Source organism: Equus quagga, chromosome 3, assembly GCF_021613505.1.
Source record: "Equus quagga isolate Etosha38 chromosome 3, UCLA_HA_Equagga_1.0, whole genome shotgun sequence".
Taxonomy (NCBI): Eukaryota; Metazoa; Chordata; class Mammalia; order Perissodactyla; family Equidae; genus Equus; species Equus quagga.
In genome coordinates this window covers 98,161,580-98,181,517 of record NC_060269.1, presented here as the reverse complement: position 1 = coordinate 98,181,517, position 19,938 = coordinate 98,161,580, and the positions used below count along the sequence as shown (strand labels likewise).

The 19,938-nt window shown below is 39.2% G+C and overlaps 1 protein-coding gene across 2 annotated transcripts in view; it reads left to right on the top strand.

Annotated features, from left to right (window-relative positions):
- The window catches only part of LOC124237288 (alpha-fetoprotein-like), a 42,886-nt gene that overhangs the window by 11,681 nt on the left and 11,267 nt on the right, over window positions 1-19,938 (top strand). For both annotated transcript variants that reach the window (XM_046656760.1, XM_046656761.1), the window contains exons 7-12: window positions 625-754; window positions 6,071-6,285; window positions 7,755-7,887; window positions 9,493-9,590; window positions 11,525-11,663; window positions 13,719-13,945. In XM_046656760.1, the coding sequence (XP_046512716.1) occupies window positions 625-754; window positions 6,071-6,285; window positions 7,755-7,887; window positions 9,493-9,590; window positions 11,525-11,663; window positions 13,719-13,945 (942 nt within the window). The remainder of the gene's footprint in view (window positions 1-624; window positions 755-6,070; window positions 6,286-7,754; window positions 7,888-9,492; window positions 9,591-11,524; window positions 11,664-13,718; window positions 13,946-19,938) is intronic.

Sequence of the window (19,938 nt, the reverse complement as noted above, 5' to 3'; positions counted from 1 at the left end):
TGGAGATGGAGCAGTGTGGGGTGGGGAGAATTTGATGTTACTCAGCAGGCGTCTCTCCCGGTCCAGATTGTGTTTCCATCCCAGCTGTCTCCTGAACATGTGCGATTCCTTCTATCACCTTCTCCCCCAATTTAGGACGACATTGGGCTGCCTGGAAGCTCAGTTCTCCTTGCAAGGCAGGCCCACTCTCCCTATTTCCAGAGAAATTTCAGAGATGTTGCTTAGTTGTCAATTGAGGCAAGGGACACCCAAGCCACCTATAATGATTGTTTTTACAATGCAGAGTTTTACCTGAGAAAGTCAGGTCAGATAAATTTTCAAGGCTTGGCAGTCTTACATGTTGTTACTTATCTAAGTAACTCAAATTCTTTAAATGATAATTTAAATGATGAAAATGACCATATTTTACATGATTATGAATTGAATCATGTTTGTTTTGCGACTTGGATCGTTGTGTGACTCTGGGTACTATCACTGAAGAAATACAAAGCATTTATAATATATTCTCTTTACCCCACATTTGCAAATGTGTTTCTTCTCTTCTGATTAGTTAATGGACTAGAACTAATTTTAGAAAGGATTGAATTCAAATACTGTTTAAAATGTACTTCTTTTTCCTTTCAGGGAATTGGTTCTGCTGACTAAAAAACAACTGAAAGCCAATTTTTCTGAAATTGCCAAACTCACCGTGGATACTAACAATCTGCATCAGACCTGCTGTGGAGGAAATGCAGTAGCGTGTGTGCTTGGCAGGGTAAGAGCTTCTTTTCTTAAAACTCATTTCAACCTTTAAAATACATGTAATTCTTAAATAAAGGTGGGAGTGGCATATAATGAATCTAAGAAAGTAATTACCATTTCTCAATATTATCAGTACAATGGTGTTTCACCTCCTCTCTCTTCACAGGTCATGCAACAAGTTTTTCTTCCTTCTCTCCTTTCTTACTCAGTTTGTCTTACCTTACTTTACTCTTAAATTTGTAGAGCTGATCTCTAATTTACTTCCAAATTAGGATTGTATTTCATCCATCTTTGAATCTCCAACAAGTCCTGGAATTGCAGCCTATACCCCCAGGCCATGGAGAAAGAGGAAACAATCAAGGTCAAAGATATGGTGTTAAGGGGCAAGGGGTATGGAGGCATGAACCGCGTAGAACTCACCCATCCCACCTCCCAATGTAAAGTCTCAAAATCCTAGAGAAGGAAAAAATTGTGTCTTCAAAACTTAATAAGGCTTTACCAAACCACAAGTTAAAAGTCATGTCCCTATTCATTCTGTGGGTTTGAAATGAATAATTTTCATCATGATTTTAAAAAAAAACAGAAACAAAGAAAAACCAATACTATGATTTCCTGGAGAGATCCATGATTCTTATGGGCAGGAGGTCCCATGGCCAACCATTTTAGTCTCATCACACAACAGATTAAAGGGATGTGGGTAACAATAGCAATTAAAGTAGAAAATCATTGAGTAGAACACTTAGTCGACCCCTAGGATCCTAAGTCCACGCATCTCTACCGGAACAGAGTCGGGGTTGGACCGCAGCTTTTCCTTGGCAGTCGCTGTCCGGGGTTACAGTCACATTTCAGAAAGGCGGCAGCTACCGCTGTCAGTTCCATCCTGGAGACAGACAATATAAGGCTGTCCTTTGAATTACTTTTTGTATGACAAGACAACTGGTGCTGGAAGGAGTACTATCCTGCATACTTAGAAGGAGTGCTGACTCATCAAGACAGGCTCTCAGAGTCCTATTTGCATGAAGGTTAGGTGAATTTGGGGAAAAGTGAAGGGAACTTTGGGGCCTGACAAAATCCATCTTAATTAAAAGAAAAAAAAAACCCAAATCTCTAAAATCCATGAACACATAAACAATATCTTTGCTAAACTGGTAACTCTGGAACAGCTCCCATTATAGTCTACACTATGACAGAAATGCCATAACAACCTTCAGTTATTTGATTGTTTTGGCCAGTATTCATAAACAATATAAAATAACTGTAGATTGTTCTGGCATTCCTGTCTTGGTCCAGACTATAATAAGAACAAGTTTATTAGTCACTGGCTTGACAAAGACACCGCTTATGTGTTGAGATTTTTCATTTGATTTTAGAGGTGGTTTTGTTTTCTTTTAATTAGGATGGATTCTGAACATTAGTAACTGTTCTTTTGTCTTCTTAGGATGATCATTTGATTTCTGTCATTTGACTTATTTATTGGTGAATTGTATTAAAAGATTTCTTAATTTTTAACCATTTTTACATTGCTCAAGTCAATCTCATTTTACTATATCTCTGGACTATCTATCTATCTATATAAAATAGTCAAACTTTTTGCATTTGTTTAGATGTGAGATGGATCTAGAACTTTCTTTTTTGCACATACTTTATCAGATTTGGTATTCAGTTATGCTAACTTCTAAAAAAGGAATTAGAATTTTTTTCCTTTTGAATCCTCTGAAATAACTTAAATAGTACTAGGACTTAACTGTTTTGTGAAGGTTTGAAAGAACTTCTCTGTGAAACTGGAGCAAGGATGGAGATAGAAGCTGTTGTGACAGCTTTTCTATTTCTTTTGTTATGAATTCATTTTAACAGTTTTCAGTTGATCCTCATTATTCTTGATTTCTGTACTGGTGAATTTACCTACTTGCCAAGATTCATCAGTAACCCCAAACACAATACTCACAGCACTTCCGTGGTCTTTCGCAGACCTGCCCGTGATCAGAGAAGGGGAAAGTTTGAGTCGCGGGACGCGCAAAGTCCTGGCTGAGACGGAACGAGGAGATGCTCTGCTTCCTTGCTTTAGCTCTCATGCTGTGAATGTGTTCTTTTTGTGGTCTATTTAGTGTCTCGTTTTTCACATTTTTTGCTTTTTATTGGGGATTTAGCTGTTTAAATGTCCCCAAGTGTAGTGCTGAAGCGCTGTCTGGTGTTCCTCAGCATGAGGAGGCCAGGATGTGCCTTACGGAGAAAATATGTATGTCAGATACGCTTCGTTCATGCGTGACTAGCTGCTGGTGGCTCTGAGTTCAATATGAATAAATTAACCATATGTGTTAAATAAGGTGTCTTTAAACAGAAGCGTACATAAAACAAGGTTATGTCTTGATCTCTTAATGAAAATGTGGCCAGAGGCTTGCAGGAACCCAATCTTGTATTTTCCTTAGGGCTGATGATTCAGTATTCAGGAATTTAGTGTTTTTAACTATTGTGAATAAGGAGAATTAACTGTACTTATTTTTTCTCAGGTTTTAAAATGTACATTTTCCTTTAAAAAGTCTCCTTCATCAGCATTTTCTCATTAAGGAACGTAAAGTTCTACATGATAATATTTGATAGTTAAAAACAGCAATTATGTAATTGCACCTCCTTTTCCCCATATTTTTGTGTTTTCTCCTTCAATGAATTAGCTTTGCAAAGGGACTATTTAATTTATTGGTCTTCACCAAGACAAAGTTCTTGGACTTATTTTCAATTCTACTGGATTTCTGCTTTTAATTTTAATTCTCTCAGGTTTGTTTAATTGACTTATCTCAGTTGTTTTAGTTGACTTCTTAGTTTATGCTCATTCTTTTTAAATAACTTTGTTAACAATAATGATTTCATTGAACTATCATTTACTTTATACAATGTACTCCACTGTTTATTTTTTTCTATTGATTTAATTCTCTCTTGATTGCACTATTTCTCCTCGTGCCTTCAGGAATAATGTACGGATTGTATATGTTTGAGTTGTGTGTCTTAGAAAGTTTTCAAGTTTTATCAGTGCTCATTATATCCTACCATATTTCACAGCATCACACCGACTCACAAAGCAAATATGCTTATAATAGATATTAATTTTTAATATTAAGTCATATAAATTAAAATAGCTTGTCTATTGTATCACTCAGTCAACAAAATTCAATTTTATGTGGTAAAGTTCTCTTTCTTTCTTTGGCTTCACTGCACTGTTGGACCAACATTCTAGGATTGTATAATAATTGCTGTAATGCTAACTTTTAAAAAATGCTTTCTCTGTGTCAAGCACTGAATCTAAGCATTTCACTTTTAGTTAACAAGCACTTTTTTAGTATTTACTCTGTGCCAGTCTCCTTTCTTTGTTCGTAAATGTTAACTCACTTAATTCCCACAACCTTGGAAAGTAAGTATTATTTTATCTCCACTTTATAGTTTAGGAAGTGGAGGCACAATGGGGTAAAGTAGCTTGCCTAAGGTCACACAGCTAGAAAGTGGCAAAGTCAGGATTAGAACTCAGGAAGTCTGACAGAGCTACTGCTGTCAACTGCTGCACTAATTTATTTTTCCAGTGATGACCAGCAAAGGTGCTGTCTAGAAGACAAATGATAGAATTTTTGGCTATTTGGAACACCTGTATTCTTACAGTTCCCTTTATCAATTTTCTTTCCCTCTTCTACTACCCTTTAAAAATTGGTATTCCCAATAGATCTGTTCTTGGCCTTTTTGTTTCTTATTTTACACATTCAATCAGAGAGGGCTAGCCATCCGGCAAGGATTACTCTCCCTTCGATAGTCTAGACTAGTTGCTGGACCATGAACTACGTTTCCTACCTGTCTCACAGCTGGGTGGGGCCACCTGACTGGGTTCTGGTCAGAAGAGTTTCACGCCATTTCTAGGCCTGGCATATAAAAATCTCCTGGACAAAACACCCCCAAACTGAAGACAATGTTAGAAGCCACAGGTTGAAGATGATAGAGTCTTTGTCAGTCTGGTTCCCAGAACTACTGCCTAGAGGCAATACACCTTCCCTTCTCAATGGGATTTTATTAAGAAAGAAACAAACTCGATTCCCTTAAGCCACTGAGAACATGCTAGTTCCTTAACTAATGAAGACACTCTCCCTTCTCAGTCTCAACCTGACCCCGTAATGTAGCGTCAGCTCTCTCAGATCTAGGCCTTCAGCCCATGCTTCTTTCCTGAACCCTTCATCTAGACTCTGAGCTGCTTAGAGGAAGTCTCCATGTAGATGCCTCACAGATGCTTTATCTTATCTCTAAATCACGTTAGCTCTATAATCCAACAGTGAGTTCTTAGGCTTCCCTTTTTAGCCATCTTCCTCAAATCTGTTCTTTTCTCCTAAATATCAATTTCAGTAAATTGTGCTACCATAAAGCCAGTGTTCTGTATCATTCTAAATTCTTTGGCCACACCCCAGCCCCCGCCTTTATTATTCATTAAAATCTTCTTAATTCTACTTCTCAGTGGCTCTTAGGTCTAACAATCACTCATTTGGTTTAAGCCTTATCATTTCTCAACTAAATTTTCCCAATAATGTTCAAATATCTTATATATCATTTCCCAAATATGTCAGGCCCTTTCACCTCTAAGATGCTTTATATATAAAGATGAATAATTCTAACATGCTCTTCCTCTTCATTTGTTTCTGACTAACTTCCATTTGTCAATTAAGATTCAAATAATTCAAGATCTTCACTCTCACCTCCAACCAGTCTGGAATGCCAATCTCTCTTTTGTCTTCCAAAGTATAACATGCTCATTTCTCTTATAACTTCTATTATAATGCGTTATTATTGTTATTGAATTATTTGACTCTCCAACTAAATTATGAGTTCCTTAAGTTTAGAGACTAGCTTATTCATACAAACACATACACAATATTTGTGTGTACGTACGTATAAGTATATATGTAAGTGTAACAGCGATATTGCTCTAATATAATACTAATGTGTGTAGCAAATGACAGAGACAAAATGTTTCCTAAACTGGGATCCTAAAACAATACAACAAATAGCACGACAATAAAACTCTTCATTTGTATTTTGTCGGGCTAAGCAATAATACAGTCTGTCTCCTCTTAAGTTCTTTAAGAGATGTTAACAGAGTTTGTGATACTTGAATAAGGTCAAATAGAGAAGCTTTCCTTATAAGAATGAATCACTGTAAATGACCTTTTTGTTCTCTCAGTTTGCCAAGGATAAAGCAATATAAGATGTCAAGTTTTTCTCTGGTTTTCTACTAATAACAATAAAAATAAATAAGTTCAGAATGAAGTCATAAAAAATAACTGCTCCCTTTTATATTTTATAGAGCCAGCTCATGAACTATACCTGCTCTAAACAGGCTCTGCTCTCCAGCAAGATCACGCCATGCTGTGAACTGCCAATGCCATTCAGAGGAGAATGCATTATCAACTCAGAAAATGATGGCAAACCTGATCTTTCACCCCTACCACTCAGCAGGTTCACAGAAGACCCATTTGTATGCAAACAATTCACTGACAAGCAAGATGACTTCCTAGAAGAGTAATATAGTTTTTTGTAAAATCTTGATGATGGGATATTGTATTTATTGATTCTTTGGGAGAGGCTGCAAACAAATGACAACAGAGGCAAGCCAGTGATGTAAGTGAGTGGTCAAATGGGAACTGTGGCCAAGAAGAGATTCTTTGTGGAGTCCAAAGTCGGCAGCTACTATTTGGCTCCAGCCACTTGTTGCCTTACGGAAAGGAAGGCTTTGGGTGGTTCTGTCTACTGTATTTTGAGAGAAGCTGGAAGTCTCTTGATTTTTAAATGTTGATAACTAACATGGAAATTTTTAAAAACACAGTGAAGCTCTAGTGTCTGCAAGCTTTCCTCTAAGTAAGAGTTTCAGATTGGTATACCTGGTCAGCTCTTCTATTTTAATTAATTTAATACCTACTACCAAAGCCATCGTGTGGCATTTAAAGATTAGAGAGATGGAGTATTAACATCTCTTGTGTCCATTCAGAAGTATGTATTAATTTGTGCATAAGGCAGACTGATTTCAATACGTAATATTAAAACGATATTGCTCTGTGATTGAATATTTCCAAAGTCACTTTGTGCAGCATTATTTGGAGGAACTAAATTCCAACAAAGCATAAGAATTTAAATTTTCTTCAAAATTCTTTGTAGAGTGACTGTAGCTATATTTCTGAAATTGTATTTGATACTGGCTTACAAAAGTCAATGTCACTACCTGAACTTACTTATTCCTAAACTTGCATTTGGTATTGAAAAAATGGATAGGCACAAGTTCCTAGTGGAAATCACATTAGACTGTGATTTTGGAGACCTCAGTTCTAGTCTAGCTTGGTCATGCATAAGCTTTAGAATGTTGGTCAAGCCACTTAATTTGCCCAGGCTTTTGGGTTCCAACTGTAAATTGAGGTGATTGGATAAGATCATTTCAAAAGTCCCTCCAGTGATTCTATGATTCCTTTGAAAATATTCTAGAGCCCACATTTTTCTTTCTTGTAACCCAGAAGAATGTGTAGCTTATGAATAGCCTACTCATGCTTGAAGGCTTGCGTGGAAAAGAGGGCAAGATGGTGATTTAAAACCTAGCCAGCACTTCCTTTCAAAAAAGTTGTAATACTTATAAAATCTAGCCTCAAGGAACATTGAGAAAAATGTATTTTCACCTAAATACTTGAAATTAATTTCTAGTAAAAGTAAGTAGGGATCCTGAACCAGGAACTATCAGCTAATCAGGATATTTTAGGTTCAAGTTCCAGCTCTGCCACTCACTACTGTGTGACTTTGGAAAAATCAGATAATTTTATTGATTTGGTTTCTTTATCTCAAAATATAGTCAATAAAACTTCCCTGCCAGGCTCCCAGCGTTTCCAAATGCCTTCAGGTGATTGAAAATATTGAATATATTTCACAGCTGTAATTGGTTCTTGAAAGAAAACTCACGGGCTCTGAATTTTATTGTTTACTTTCTAATACATTTCACATGGATACAGGTTTCTTTATGAATATTCAAGAAGACATCCAGAGTTGGCAGTTCCAGTGATTTTAAGAGTGGATACAGTATATCAAAACTTACTGGGAAAATGCTGTAAATTAGAAAATCCTCTGGAATGCCATAGCCATGGGGTAAATTCCTTTTATTTTTAATCCTTTACTCACAGTGATTATGAACATAAGAAAAATTCCAGTGCTATTACTAGTGTTGTACTTTTGTAAGATGATTATGTTACACCAGAAATATGATTCCCATCTAAACCAAAGACCACATCATCACCCTGTAGCAACCATCTGGGTGAGTCACTGTCTTACAGATTCTGTGCTTTGTGAAACCTTTTCTGTGCAATTTCCTCTGTAAAGTGAATGTTTGCTTGGCACAGTAGCAGGTAGCATGAAAGCATAGCCTATTAGGACAGAGGGAGGTTGATTATTTCCACCAAGCAGGCCTGGAACCTGTCCCTGTTTCAGGTCAGAAATCATATTGTTCACAGGCAACAGCTCCTGTAATGCATTATACGTGAAAAAAGCAGATGGCCTTACAAATCTGGCCAGGTGATCAGTTATCTGTGGGAGCCATGTGGTTCTGGCTTTGTTATTCTATTCAATGGCTTACGTATTTCCAGAGGGGGCAAGTGGAAGGTGAAGGCATCTCTTGTCCTGTCAGGGCACAAGCAAATACACTTAGCATCTTTCTGTCCCCAGAGAGAAGGATAAATGAAGGCGATTTCGTCATCTTTAGGTTAGCACCCTTTCCTACATAGCATCACCAGTAGACTTCCACAATAATCATTGTGATAATAGCAACTTACAGGAGCATGGATGTTTACAGTTTACAAAGCACCTTTACAACCGATGTCCTATTTGGGCCTCACAAAGCCTGGTAAGATAGATAAAGCCAGAAGTACTAACTACATTTTATACATGAGAGTATTGGAATTTCGGAAGGTTCAAGTGATTTGCCCAACATCACACAGGCAGTAAGGGCAGGGCTAAAGGTTAAATCCAGGCAAACAGTTTGCAAATCCGGTAAAATTTTCACTGTAACAAACAGTGCTTGTTAGGATCCGGTGGACTGGGTCTGATTAGTTAAGATGATAACCAGTGTTCCTATCAAAGAGCTAAGCCTGCAAGGTCACTTGTCTCTTCCCACTGGAATTTGTTTGCACAGTTTAAGAACTCTGAATTTGCATTTAGCTCCGAGAATTCCACTTGGTTCACTTCAATGTGTATGTGTGGAGTGCCTTCCTGTGTTCAAGGTCCACACGCGTTTTTATCAAACCGTGACTTCTTAAGACGTCGCTATGCTTCTATACATGTATCTATCTCTCTATATCGGTGCTGTTTATGTAAAAAGACTATCTTATCAAAAATAACCAACACACACACACTCTGACCAACCAAACTTAGATCTATAAACTACCTTTAAGGATCTCTTTCTGGCTTGATGAATGATTTGCCTTATGCTTGTAAAATATGCCATTTAAGTCCACAAATGAGTTTATATCACAGGAAACTGAATATCAATCTTGCTGTCCCACTTTTTTCTCCACAAAGTACCTGGCCATTCCTGTTTTAGCAAACATGTTTTTCAAGATTTGGAAACTCACTAAGTAAATAAAGCCCTGGGTTTAGGAAAACAGTTACATTAAACTATTACAGAAGATGGTTTTGCAATCTTGCCTAAAGATATATTGTTGCAACAATAGATAAACACTGATTATCTCTATTTTTCAGAAACAGATGTTCCAAAGAGTGGTTCATGAAAGCCACGAGCATGTAAAGAATCACTGTGATTTACGTGAGAAACTAGGAGATAGTAACTTCCACGACAGGTATGCTTTTAAGATATTGTCCAGATTTATGCTTGCTAGTGAGTTTTTGTTAACTCCTTATGCTGAGAGTTGCTAGGAGTCTGTATTTAACCTTAAAATCTCAGAGGCCAAGGAAAAAACTAGTTCAGAGTTAACTTAGCTATCTTTGTCTTGATAAGATAGTTGTCCACATAACCTTGGGTGCTTTTACATTGTTTTCAAGGCCAGTTTCCAGATTCCAGTCAATGCCCAGGGGTTAAAAAGTCATGCCCTAGCTGCCCTCCTGCAACCTCAAAGGGGCCCTATCCCTCACACCTGGACATAGTTTGGGACTTTGCCCGCAATTTTGAGTCAAGGCTGCAACAGACATCTAATCTAGGGTCCGTGTGTCAGTTTCAAGTCAGATCCATATAGCAAATAGTATTTTCACCATCGAGAGTCCAGATAAATGGATATCTTAGTTATTTGCCAGAGAGAACACACACAACTCCTTGTGTGCAGACAGCCTGGTAAATCCTATTGTATTTCAAAGATTAATATGCCCAAAAACAAAAGCCAATTTTTAGTTATCTTTAACATCTTACTATAACAGTCTATTTAGGAGCAGAGTATTGAGGATAAGTTCAGTTTTGATCTAGTGTCCCATAACATTCAGCTTAAATTAAATGTCCAGAATAATGGATCCGAAAAATTATTTTTGTTCCAGAGAGAATATTTGGCTTATTACTTTTCTTTTATGTTGTGTTCAGTTGCTAATGTCTAGTTTAAGGATTCCATCTGTGGTTCTCAAACTCGAGTGCATCGAAATTACATGGAGGACTTGTTAGAACACAACCCATCACTAGGTTTTCTGATTCAGTAAATCTGGGATGTGGCCTGAGAATCTGCATTTCTAACAAGTCCCCAGGAATGCTGATGCTGCTGGTCTGGGGGTTGCACTTGGAGAACCACTGAATTAGGTTGACTGTTTCATTGGATGTTACAGCTAAATTCTTCCCATAACTCCATTAAAATATAAATGCAGTAATTGACTGATTTTTTGTTATCCTCAAATCTAGTTCTGTAGAGTCTTTTGCCTTAAAATCTCCATATCCCTCAGTTCCCACCACCACTCTTCTAGTTCAGGCCATCACTGTCTCTCACTTGGATGACTGGAATGGCGCTTCAAACTGTTTCTTCCCTCACTTTGCTTTCTGCCAACCTCCAATCCATTGTTTATACAGCAACCATAATTATCTTAAAAACAACAGAAATCTGATTCTGTAACTAAGCTTTCCTCCTTCCCCTCCTCCAATCCCCAATCCCTCCAGTCAAGAAAGCAAAATCATATCCAATAACTTCCCAAATGCTCCCTTCCCACTTCCACTCCCCCTCATTGGCTCCTTTTTAGTTATTGTCAGATCTCAGCTCACATGAGCTGAGATTTCCCCTAGGAGGTCTGCCTGAATCCCTGGGGTGGGATTAGAGGCCATTCTGTGTGCACCTGCTGCACTCTGTGCTCCTTTCACTGCACTGAGTGTACTTGTCTATCCCCCTCCCACTCGAGTGTGAGCCCCACGGGAGTAGAGGCTGTTTGCTGATCATTCTGCAGCCCCTATTCCAACACATTGCAGACAACCAATAAAAACTTTAATGGCCTGTGCATATATTTATTTCAATAGTTGTTTACTCTGTCTGATTTTGTAGCCATCCAAACTAGCTAACATAGTATCCTTGATAAGTAGAAAACAGATGGATAAGAGTGGAGCAATGTATGAGGTGGGAAGAGAATTCCAAGTCTACTAAATAAGGCATTGGGCCATTGAAACAAGGACTAAAAAGATAGAATTAAACCCAATTTAATGCCTTGTTCACCCTAAATTAGAGACGATGTCAGATATTGAGGAAAACTCTGTAGAATTCTTTATTTTGGGCACATAGCCATTGCCAGGCGTAAGAGGATATTATTCTTTCAGCCTCATAGTCCTGTACACTAAGAAAGCCCCACAACTATCTGCTCAAGAGTTGGTTATGTTCACGAAGAACATGGCAGCTGCTGCGACCAAATGTTGCCCACTGAGTGATGAGCAACAGTTCATCTGCATGGAGGACTCGGTAAGTACATCTGTGACTTCATGTTTGCCTGTCCTTGAAGTTCTAATCTCTAACCCTTGCAATCAGTCTCATGTTGGTGGACACATTCATGAACTGTCAACGGAGCCTAATAATTGTGTCCTCAGGAGAAATCCTTTCAGCTCAGCTCATGCCATTGTCTTTGATTAGCAGCAGCAGTAAGACTGTCACATCTCTGAATCTGGGGATGTCAGATTCACCAGGCCTTTGCCTGGATCATACCCCAGGGTCTATTCCTTGGGTTTTTGTTTTTTCTTTTTATTTTGAGGAAGATTCACTCTGAGCTAACATCTGTGCCAATCTTCCTCTTTCTCTATATGAGCTGCCACCACAGCATGGGCACCTAGGAGTGGTATAGGTCCCTGCCCGGGAACTGAACCCAAGCCACCAAAGTAGAACATGCTGAACTTAACCACTAGGCTGCTGGGGCTGGCCTTTCGTTGGGTTTTCAAGTCAACAAAAGTGATTTTGGGGCCAGCCTAGTGGCATAGTGGTTAAGTTTGTACTCTCTGCTTTGGCAGCCTGGGGTTCACAGGTTCACATCCTGGGTGCAGGCCTATGTACCACTCATCAAGCCATGCTGTAGGAGCATCCCACATACAAAATAGCGGAAGATTGGCAATGGATGTTAGCTCAGGGGCAATCTTCCTCACCAAAAAAAAAAAAAAAAAAGGTGATTTTTGTCAGCAAATTCCAAGATAATGCTCATTCAGACTTATCCTAACCAAACTCACAAGTCGTAAATTTATTAGATGGAATGCCAGTGTATTCATTACAATGAGCAATGTCTTTCCAAAGGGAGGAGTAATTGGGTCTAATAACTAAGCTATACTTTTTCCTAAGTCAAAATACTTTGGAAGTTGAATATGGATATGGGTATTAGTACAAATGGAATGAGAGGAAGGATAGAAACGGTCCTGAGGGAAATTTCTTCCAGGCTATGGTGACGTATGATAAGTTATTCCTTTCTCACAATGCAGAACATCCCTCCAAGACCTAATCTCTAGGTCTCTCTTAAGTGGTATTATTTTAACGCTACTGAATTCTTGTTTGGTGACAGCTTTCTCTCCCTGTGCCCTTGGTAAAGTGCCTCCTTTGTGCTAAGTTGGTCTTCTGATAAAATTCAATTGTTTTGATTGGAGATTTAAACATTTTCATTAGATAGCCCTAACTTCCTTTTATTTTATTGTCAATTTTTCTTCTCTAGTTATGCCCTCTTTGTAGAACTCTTTCAAGCAGACACATATTCCTAAAGTCTTATTTTTAAAAAGGTGATTTCTTTGGTTACTTCTAAAATGGATAAATGCATACAGTAAATGTTGATGATTACTGGTTTCAATAACTTCGTCCCCTTATGCATAAGTGACAGGGAATTTAGGAGGCCATTACCCTCAGAGCAGCATATAGGCAGGCTTGCAGACAGCACCAGCATAAGTATCAGACACCACACTGGAAGTGAGTTAACGTGACAATTCTAGGACAGGACAAGTAAATGAAATAGATAACTGAAATAGGATCCAAGGATTTCTTTCATCATTCATTTATTCATTTTTTCATTCATTCAACAAATATTCATAGAGCATCTCCTGTGTGCCAAGTTTTGTGGTGGTTACAGATGTCCAGTTACAAAACATAGAAGTAAACTGGATTTGGGCTTCTTAAGTAAGAATGCCAGTGATCAGTCTTATATCTGAGTCAAATTAGCCAGACTGTTGACTTGATTTTAATTTGATGGAGCATAAGAAACTCCTGCCTCAGGTCAACACTGGTCTATAGATTGGACTGGGGAGGAACATAAAGGTGGGGCCCAAGTGAACTCAGCTTGAGGATGACAGGAAAGGGAAGAACAAGGCTAGGAATCAGACTGTACTTGATGCTCTTGCTTTTTCCCAAACAGTGAAATCCAGGCTGAACTTGCAGAAACTAGAATTTGGGAATACAAAAATAATCTTCTTTCTTATGGGTAAAAAAAAAAAGAGAAAAAAAACAAAACAACCACAAACCTTATGGCTCTTATTTTGATTCTTTTCCAAAAAGGTAAAGCTAATTCTTGGAGCTTTATGCAGAAGACATGAGGCCAAGCCTATCAATGCTGGTGTGGGTCATTGCTGCGATGATTCGTATGCCTTCAGGAAGCCATGCTTCGATGATCTGCAAATTGATGAAACTTACATTTCTCCACCTTTATCCTGTGGCCAAGTCATCAGCCTTAAAGAGGACTTATGCAAAGCTCAGGAGGAAGAATTCCAAACTGAAAAGCAAAAGTAAGGATCGTTGTCTACTTTGTTCTTTATTGTCAACATGGGAGCAGGTATAAAGAACTGTAAACTGGATGCAGATATAAGCATTGCACGAGGAATGGAGCAGGTAATGTTATATTGGAGGTCAAGTAGAATTGAGAATATTCTGCAATTTTTGCAGTTATGACTATCATGGTTGCTACTCCAATTTGATCAGTTAATAAGATTGAAATATATTGATCAGAAAATATTGACAGAGAAGTATATTATTGCGTTTTTTCTAAAGTGTAAACTTTGGAACATTAGTTTTATAAGGCATCTCGTACAAAAAAGTTTCCATGATCAAATTATTTTAGGAATACTGTATTTACTTTCTCACTAAGCTAGAATGAAATAACTAGGCTTATTGTGGTAATCATTTCACAATATATACATACATCGCATCATTATGTTGCATATGTATGTATAAGAGACTAATATGATGTATATGTCAGTTATATCTCAATGAAAAATAACCAAAAAAAAAAAAGAAATTTACACCTTCCATAAATAATGGAAGTCAGAGAAATGCTGCAAGAAAGTAACTTGTTTAGCTTGTTCTAACCTAGAATCATGTGGGCCACAAAAGCTACTAAGATTCTGCAGGACCAGTATGCTGGGAAAGTGCTTTGGAACATTCTGTGAGAGTGATGTGTGTCACCTCATAGTATGTCATTACTTTTACTACCACTTCTACTGTTACTAGGAATGCCCATTTTATCTGTTTGGAAGAATGGTTTTTGCGTGATTAGCAGTGGGTGCCAGTTGGGTGATAATGTAATGCCTGTGAATTCAACTCCTTGAATCTTTGATTTTCTTCTCCTCCTGCTCATCCACCCCCGTAACTCAGTTTCTTGCATCACATAAGGCTTTGTAGTAACTTCTCAGAATATAGGAAAACAAGATGTCATTAGAAACTCACAATACTGGAAATAAATATTAAATGCCATATATATCTCGTCTGTGAAAATATATCAAAGAATACTGACAATGGAAGGAAGCTTAGATATTAATCAAGCCTTCCCACCCCAAGTTTAGGAAGTCCTTCTGAAACACATTGTGCTGTTCTTCCATGAACATTTCCAGTGATGGGAAGACCATTTTCTTAAAGCAGCCTATTTTATCTTTAGATATGCTTAATTAAAAAGCTCATCTTTGGGGCTGGCCCTGTGGCCAAGTGGTTACGTTCGTGTGCTCCACTTCAGCGGCCCAGGGTTTTGCCAGTTAGGATCCTGGGCACGGACATGGCACGGCTCATCAGTGGTCCCACATTAGCATAACCAGAGGGACCTACAACTACGTTCTAGGGGGATTTGGGGAGAAGAAGAAGAAGAAGAGGAAGAGGAAGAAAGGGAAGATGAAGAGGAAGAGGAAGAAGAAGAAGAAGAAAAAGATTTGCAACAGATGTTAGCTCAGGTGCCAATCTTTGGGAAAAAAAAAGAAAAGAAAGATCTTATCTTTTCTTGTTAGGTAGAAATCTGTTTCCTTGTTACCTCCGACTGAACTTCTACTTCTGAAGCCACAGAGAGAAATACTTTACCGATATTCTGTGTTGCTGAATAAGGATAGATCCCTATTGACTGTCAACTGAGGATGAGGTGGGGTCGGTATAGCCTATTAGTGCTGGTGTGGGTCACTCCTGCGATGACCCGTATGCCTTCAGGAAGCCATGCTTTGACGATCTGAAAGTCAATGGAACTTACATTTCTCCACCTGTACCCTGTGACCAAGTCATCACCTTATGTAATATTTATATCTATCTGTATCTGTACCTGATATACACATACATATTGTATATGAAAACATTTATAAATTAGAAAATTTTATGAATATAAGTTATTACTTTACAAAGTGCTATTCTGATTTGGTTGCTTTTGCTGATACTGAAACCTATTATAGGAAATGTTGCCAATAGAATTCAATGTCTTTATATCTGAGCAGGGTGTTGCAATGTGTGTTCTAGGTGAAAAGGGTTTCTGGATGAGGTCAGCAATAGAATTTAATCCAGTGCTCTTTTCTACTCCTGCTTTCACAGGCATCTATTAGAATATTTATTCATTCTACTATATTGTCCACCCTCTTGCTCTCCTGCTAGTGCAACCCATTGTCAAATATTTTTCCCTCATCTTTTCCTTTTAAAATGTGCTAGGTAGTTTTTGCTGCGTGACAAACTGCACAGAAATGTAGTGACAACACAGCGTCAGTTATTATTGCTCAAGTATCCGTGGGTTGATTGGATGCATCTGTTGACGTGGGCCAGCCTCAGCCCTTCTCAGCTGGGCTTGCTCAAGAGTCTGTGGTTAGCTGCTAAATCCGCTGGGGGCTGGCTGGTCTAGGCTGGCCTCATCGAGAAGGGCTTGCTCTGCTGCATGTGGTCTCCAGCAGGCTAACCTAAGCTTCTTCATATGGTAGCTGGGAGAAAGAGGAAGTGTAGAGGCCTCATGAGGCCCAGATTTGGAATCATGCACTACCAGTTCTGCTGTAATGTAGGTCATAAGGCCTGCCTGGATTAAAGGGGTGTGGAGAGAGACTTCACTTCTTGATAGGAGGTGCTGGAAAATCACATTGTCAAGGACATAGATACAGAGAAAGGTGGACAATTGGGTCCATTTTAAAAATCAATCTGCCACAGGTAGATCATTAATGTAGGTGTTGAAACTACAGAAAATGATAAATGTTGAGATAATGGTGGAAACATATGCGGCAGAAATAAATAGGGAGAGGGGAAGTCAGAGTTTGATGACATGTACTTTGAAGGAGCTATGGCTTTTGTAAGAGGGTGAAGGAGAGAGAGGCTGGAATCAGTAAAGGGTGCTAAGATAAGTGGTGTTCAAGCATAAATAGCCTCCTCTTGAGAGGTCTTAGGGGAAGCTGTGTCCTCTGGGGGGCCTCGTGTTTCAAATAGGGAAAGAAGTTCAGAGAAGAGGCCGTGGCTATTGATGACAAAGCCTCAAATTACAGAGGAGAAAAGGCTGGGTTAGGGAAGGCGAGGAGAGTAGGAGATGGGCCATTTGAAGGATGTAGAGACATCACTATGATGACAGATGATCTGGGAGACTTGGATTTCTGATTGTCACTGAAGTGAGTGAGAAGATGAGCTTAGACTTGGAAGTAGCACATGTGGCACACACAGCTGGTCTTGCCCTTGGCTACTGCGAGCATAAGGGGATGAACATCTCACAAGTGGCTGGTATTTCCCTCAATTCTCCCTATCCCACTCACATAGACCAATTGAATGGAACACATTATCAGGAATTAGAAAAGAGGCTACCTGGTCACTGCGGTAGAGAAAGAAATGTCTTTCTCTGTGGCATCAATCATCCTTCTCTTCACCATTCACCCAACTCCCAAGCCTAGAGCCAAGACATTCCCATGGCCCAGGCGTTCTCCCTTGGAATAAATTCCTCTGGTGATGGATGTGATGTTAGAGGTCCCAGGTGGAGTCCACCAAAGGTGAGTGCTCTGGGAAAAGCCAGAGGGTGAAGTTCCAGTTTCCCTGAATCAGCAGGATGCATTGAAAGCACTCCAACCCCCGACAGTTGGGAAGGTCCCTTATAGCGTCCGCCCACCCTTCCTACCCTCCTCACATGTCCCTGATCCTGTCCTCAGGAGAAAGCATGCTCTGGTTCTCATTGTTCCTTCTCCCCCAAGATCGTTAGAAGTGGTAGCTTATTTCTAATTAATTTATTTACTCTAAGGCTCACTCTTGCAGGGTCTAAATATTATTAATCCAACAATATCATCTTGCCAAGTGAGGCAAAGTTTTTGTTGCCTTGAGAATGAACACATTTCCGTGGCCAGCAAGCATAAGGTTGTTACTTGTTCTGTTTTATCACAGGACTTGCAATTCATAAGCCAGCTGACCCTTGAATTCCTTTCTTCAGTTCCCAAGGTGAGCTGATCACAAACTAGACTTTAAAACTGTCCAATCGGTACCCAAAGACTGCTGTCACATTCAATTAGCCATTCTTTCTTTAGTCCGGGCTTGATGTAGGAACACAAGGAGAAAGGAGTCTGTTTTACTTCTGGAGGGCAGGCTTTGCTTTCTCTTGAGAAGTTCTCTGGGCATAGATAGGCACCACTTTATGTATGTCATCTCACCAAATCCTTGCCACAAATGTATGAGTTAGATAATATTATTACCCCATTTTAGTTGTGAGGAAACTGAGGCTGAGAAGGCAAGAAGACCTGGTATGAGACCATGCAACAGGTAAATGGATTGTCGAGCTGGAATTTGCACCCAAGCTATCGGGCTCAAGGCGGGTACGCTTAACTACCAACATGCAGCTCTTAGTGTGCCCCAATCAAGGGGTTATAATACTGGTAATAATTTTTAAAACATGGACAGATTCTTTATGTGAAGGCTAGATAATAAAAAGTGTGAAATATTCGGAGGCATCCCTGTTCTAGTGAATTTACTATGTTCTCTGTATGGAGAAAACAGCAGCATAGAGATAGTTAACATAGAGATTTCTGGAATATTCTGGGAGAATCCATATTGGGAGTCAAAGGCCAGGCTGAAAAAAACCCTCCAACTTCTTGGGATAGTGGCAAGGGCTCTCTCCATGGCTTTCATCCCAGTATAATTCTGGCTGACCATCACAGCATAAATCTACAAACAAGAAAAGATGAAATAAGTGAAAGGGCTCCTGGAGGGGAAAGAAAAATTCAGCAGGATAGTAAAGAGAAGGTAGAAGTTGAAGTCATGAAATAAGATAGAGAAAATAGAAAGAAACTAGAAGTTCAAAGTTAAAGAATTTAAAATCCAGTTAAGAAAAATATTGAGTTGAAATATTAAGATAAGACTGAAGATAGTATATAAGGACTAGAATGTGCTTTAAATGAAATGGTGGACAAATTAAATGAAAATAAAAGATTAATACTATAGAGATAAAAAACTGAAAGCAAGTTGAAGCTATTGAGGATTAATAATAAGATTTAAGGCGGGCTGGCCTGGTGGTGTAGTGGTTAAGTTTGAATGCTCTGCTTTGGCAGCCCAGGGTTTACAGGTTTGGATCCTGGGCGCTGACCTACACACCGCTCATCAAGCCATGCTGTGGCGACATCCCACATACAGAAAGTGGAGAGAGATTGGCGCAGATGTTAGCCCAGTGACAATCTTCCTCAAGCAAAATGAGGAAGATTGGAAACAGATGTTAGCTCAGGGCTAATCTTCCTCCCCTCCCCCCCCCCCCCCCCGCCTCGAAATTAGTATTTAAGATTTAAAAACGTAAATTTAAAAATTTAAAAGAAAAGAAAGAATTAGGGCAACTATTTTTAAATAAAAGCAGGCAGTTGGTAGGTAGAAAGATGGGGGGAGGAAGTGGCAGGAGAGAGATGAATCAATTACAAGCAGATCACAAGCATGTGACATTGGGAGAGGGGACCCAGCTTCTTAGTGACACAGAGTCCCCAGTTGTAGAAATGGCAGTTTTTGTATGTAGAGCCCCAAAGAGAGGTAACAGGACGTCCTGATACCGCTGCTCTGAGTCTCATTCCCTGGCCTTCTGCCTTCTCATAATGGGAGATTTTTTTTCTTGCCTGTCCCAGTTCAATGGGAGCATTTCTCTTTGTTTAAATAAGCAGCTGCGGGCTGATCTTCTGGAAATTCAGCAGTTATGCTTGTCTTCCCTCTACTGGTCCCTCTGGGAAGTGCATGCAGAAAGCAGCCGACAAAGCAAGGGAGAGTAGAAAGCAGAGTGGTTCCATGTGACTGAGAAGAGAAACTTTGGGGATGAGACTGGAATGGTTGGGAGGGGCCAAGCCATGAAGGCACTTGGAATTCCACAGCTCGTAAGTAAGAAAAGAGAAGGTGGGAATATATGAGCGAGTGTTTTTTCCTCTCACATTAGGTTTCTCTGTAACTGTTGAATCTACAACTCAGATCCTTGGGGAACTTCTAAAGATGCTCATCAATTATTTGCTGAATGAATACACGAATAAATAGGAGAAAAGCTGTGACAATGTACCATTTATTG